At 51.2% G+C, this 4,061-nt stretch overlaps 1 protein-coding gene across 1 annotated transcript in view; it reads left to right on the plus strand.

Annotated features, from left to right (window-relative positions):
* Positions 1-4,061, plus strand: part of HACD3 (3-hydroxyacyl-CoA dehydratase 3) — a 20,168-nt gene that overhangs the window by 976 nt on the left and 15,131 nt on the right. Inside the window, exons 2-3 of the mRNA XM_019533189.1 lie at positions 3,236-3,436; positions 3,779-3,887. Of these exons, the coding sequence (XP_019388734.1) occupies positions 3,236-3,436; positions 3,779-3,887 (310 nt within the window). The remainder of the gene's footprint in view (positions 1-3,235; positions 3,437-3,778; positions 3,888-4,061) is intronic.

Raw genomic sequence — 4,061 nt, forward strand, 5'->3', positions numbered from 1 at the left:
ATATAGCACCCTGGGATGCCATGAGATACTTTTAAGGGTGTTGCAGGGTACTGTGTAATATTAGAGCTGTTAACTACCACTGCTCTGGTCTCTAGTCTCCAAGTCAACCCTGTGTTTTTCCCTCAAGGTTGGATTTTCACTCCCATGGGTTCTGCCTACTCTTGGGACAGCCTGGAGATGGGAAGATGTTTTCTCACTGTTTCCCTATTCTGTGCAAGGATGCAGGGGACAGGACCAGCAGAAAGTGCACGACAAAATAAACAGCCTCCCACCATGCCTCACAGGGCAGTGATAACCTTACCAGGCCTAGCTTCCTCATCCAGCCTGCTCTACACCAGGCCTTTTCTGTTGTTTTGCATAATTCCAGACTCTGGTGAAAAGGTGAGAACACTAATAAACCTGTGAGCAAGGTGCTGTGCACTCCATTTCCATGCACACCACATAAATACAGAGTTTCCTTAATGGCATAACAAAATGCCAGCCCAGCTGGGCTGCACAGTGCTGATGTGATAACAAACATCAATTTTCTGTATATCAGTTAAATGCCTAAACTGCTGAAGTGCAGAGCCCTGTTCACCCCAGTCTGCTTTGCAACCTAACTGTATTTCCATTAGCTGTACAAGTATGATGATGGGGAAGCAGGTGTCAAAGGGGCTGCTATAAAAGCCTTGCCAATGACAAGCCACAGTCCACTTCAGGGTTAATCTCTGCTGGTTTTCAATGCTCCTAACAGTAGCCCTGAAAACAACTATTAGAAGCCTTGAAAACCATGGGCACTTGTCAGTTTTGGGGGCTGATAACACCATAGCACTGACAATTTCACAAGCACTATTTACCTTAAGTTGAGATAAGTGCATGCCCAGGGTAAATGTACGGTCTTTTTCCAGTCCTGAGAACACACTGTTAAACAGAGAACTACTGTATGCCTTTTCTGCATGTGCTGCTGCAGTAAAGTGCCTGTATTCATGCAAAATGGGTAATCCATGGAAAAGGAGGAAGGCCAGTCCAAGACAGCCTGCTAAATGTGGCGGTGCTGGAGCACTGCTGGGACACAGGAGGGAAAAGCAGTGGGTTAGCATCAAGGAAAAATAAAAGCCCCGGAAAGATTGTATGCATAAAGGCTGAGTCAACATGCCTACCCCATGGAGATGCCTGGAACTGAGTTGGTTGGCTCACCTCTCTGCTGATTTATGACGATGTATCTTGTAACACTTACTGGAAGTATTCTGAGTTTCCCCAGTTGCATCACTGGGCTATGACTAGGTCAGCTCCCGGGTCATGTCTGCCTCCTGGATCCCTGGGATGGTGAGACTGGGGTTTCATCCTCACTGCTCCCCCGGTTGACAATGGCAGCTGGCTGGTGGGCTGAGAGTTGGGATCACTTACAAACATGCAGTCCAGCTCCTCACCACAACTATAGAGTCTACCTGCTCTTCCAGAGGTCCTATGCATTTTCCTCCACACTTTTCCAACCCAACCTTTGATCCTCTTTTCCTGCCAGGCTGACTCCAGTCTTATTCTTTGCCCTTCCTATTTATTAGGTATATTTGGGCATTGCCCTGGGCAGAGTTCAGGTGGACCCAGATGAGTTCTTCTCCCCAGATCCCAGGAATGTAGTACCAGAAAGAATCATAGACAACAAGGGTTGGAAAGGACCTCAGGACATTGCATCTAGTCCACGCCCCTGCTCAAACCAGGACCAGCCCCAACTACATCATCCCAGCCAAAGCTTTGTCTAGCCGGGTCTTGAAAACCTCCAAGGATGGAGACTGCACCACCTCTCTGGGTAACCTGCTCCAGTGCTTTACTACCCTCCTTGTGAGAAAGACTTCCTAATATCTAACCTCAACTTCCCTTAATGCAATTTGAGACCGTTGCTCCTTATTCTGTCATCTACCACCACTGAGAACAGCCCAGCTCCATCCTCTTTGCAACCCCTGTGCAGGGAGTTGAAGGCTGCTGTTAAACCCCCTCTCAGTCTTCTCTTCTCTAGGATAAATCAGCCTCTCCTAAGAAGTCATGTCTCCTGACCTCTAACTCATTTTGTTGCCCTCACTGGACTCCTGTGTTTCATGTTCCCAGCCAGATGTGTCATTAACGAGGGCCTGTGCCACTGCAGAGGCCACCAGGCCTTTGCTCCTGATCCAAATGGCACAGGCCTGCTCCGACACTGGTGATGAGTGCAATACGTCTGTGCTAATTGTAATGTGCCATGCAAATTCAAGAGCCCTGTTACAGTTTTACTTGGGTTCTGTTTTTCAGCATTTGGCCAAGCCATGGAAGGAATACAGCTGCCTCACACTCGCTGGGTCCTGCGTTGTGCAAGATCTGTCTAAATGTGGCTGCTTAATCTGTTGGAAGCGTTGCAAGGTTTGCTCGTCCTTGAACATAGAAACCTGACTGTAAGGAGAGGCACGGTATGGTTATGAATGGGACCATAAGCATGTGGTACCTACACAGGACTGTACTCAACGCTCCTGTCAAAAATGTCTGTTGGTGCCAATTCTCCACTTGCCTCAAGCCACAGGGTTAGTTGGTCCAAGGACATTCGGTGTTGCCCTGTTTGCTCAGGACAGCAGCAAGGGACAGAACCCAGAATGGATTATTAGAGGCCTCAGTGATTAAACACTGGAGCTGCCAGATAAAAAAGTCAGAAGAATGAAGGGGGAAATGGAAAATGCCCCTGAAAGCCATGAAGGAAGGCAACCAGCAAGCTGTGGCTTGCTTATCAAACAATAGCTTTAAACCTTTAAAAACTGATCTTTAAAAAAGGAGGATCCAGGGAACAGTAGTCCGGGCAGTCTTACTTCTGTCCCCAGGAAAACTCTGGGAGAAATGATTGAACAGTTAGCAGGTGACCTATACCACTTAGGCACACGATGGCTTCTCTGCATTTGAATTTTCTCACCGAGTTCCCTGCACCTGCTTGGCTGGGGATTTGCTGGGACAGGGGATTTGGCTGCAGTGATTTTAGCCACAGCTGCATCCTACACCTCCAACAGCTGTGGCTTGTCTGTGAGGTCTCCACTCTGATACCTTCGTGGAAGGATCTGTCTGTTTATCTCTGGGCCCTCTCCTACTTCTGGTCATCCTGAACAGATGTCATATTGGTGCTTATTTGCTGGGTACAGCCAGGCCTGCCCCTTGTAGGAGCTCTGATGTCTGCGATACCCCCGAGTATCGATTATGGGGCAGTCTTGCTTCCCACCTCAATATCAGGTGGACTGCCCCACAGGTTGGTCCGGAGGCCGGTTTTGTTCAATATCTTCATCAATGACCTGGAAGATGCAATGGAGCGCGCCTTCAGCAAGTCTGCAGATGACACCGAGTTGCAGGGAGTACTAGTTCTGCTGGAGGGCAGGGCTAGGATTCAGAGAGACCTTGATATATTGGAGGACCGGGCCAAAGGAAATCTCACGAAGTTCAACAAGGACAAGTACAAAGTCCTGCACTTAGGACGTAACAATCCCATGCACCGGTGCAGGCGGGGGGCCGACTGGTTGGGCAGCAGCTCTGCAGAAAAGCACCTGGGAGTTGTGGTGAACAAGAAGCTGAATATAAACCAGCAGCGTGTCCTTCGTGCCCAACGGCATCCGGGGCTGCATTCGTAGGCGCATTGCTAGCACATGCAGGGAAGAGATTCTTCCCCTCCGCTCAGCACCGGGGAGGCCAGGTCCCGGGTCCCGCGTCCCGCCGGGGAGGCCGCGGCCCGGGTCCCGCGGCCCGCCGGGGAGACCACGTCCGCGGTCCTGGGTGCCGTTTGGGGCCCCCGCTACAGAAACGACGCGGACACGGCGGAGAGCGTCCGGCGGAGCGCAACAACAGCGGCTGTGGGGCCGGGGGACAGGACCGGTGGAGGGCACCGGGCTGACTTTAGTCTGCAGAAGGCAAGGCCGAGGTGGGGATTTACCAGCAGCCTTCAAGCGGTTGCAAAAAGCCTGGAGCAGTGGGCTCCGGCTGAGGGGGGTCTTAGGGAGAAGTGTCTCAGGAGGAGGGAGGGGGGCAGCCTCCACCCGCGCAGGTTTCCAAGACAAAGGCTCGGCGGGAGGCTGCGTCCTGGA

Source organism: Crocodylus porosus, unplaced genomic scaffold (assembly GCF_001723895.1).
Source record: "Crocodylus porosus isolate Cpor-Errol unplaced genomic scaffold, CroPor_comp1, whole genome shotgun sequence".
Classification (NCBI taxonomy): domain Eukaryota; kingdom Metazoa; phylum Chordata; order Crocodylia; family Crocodylidae; genus Crocodylus; species Crocodylus porosus.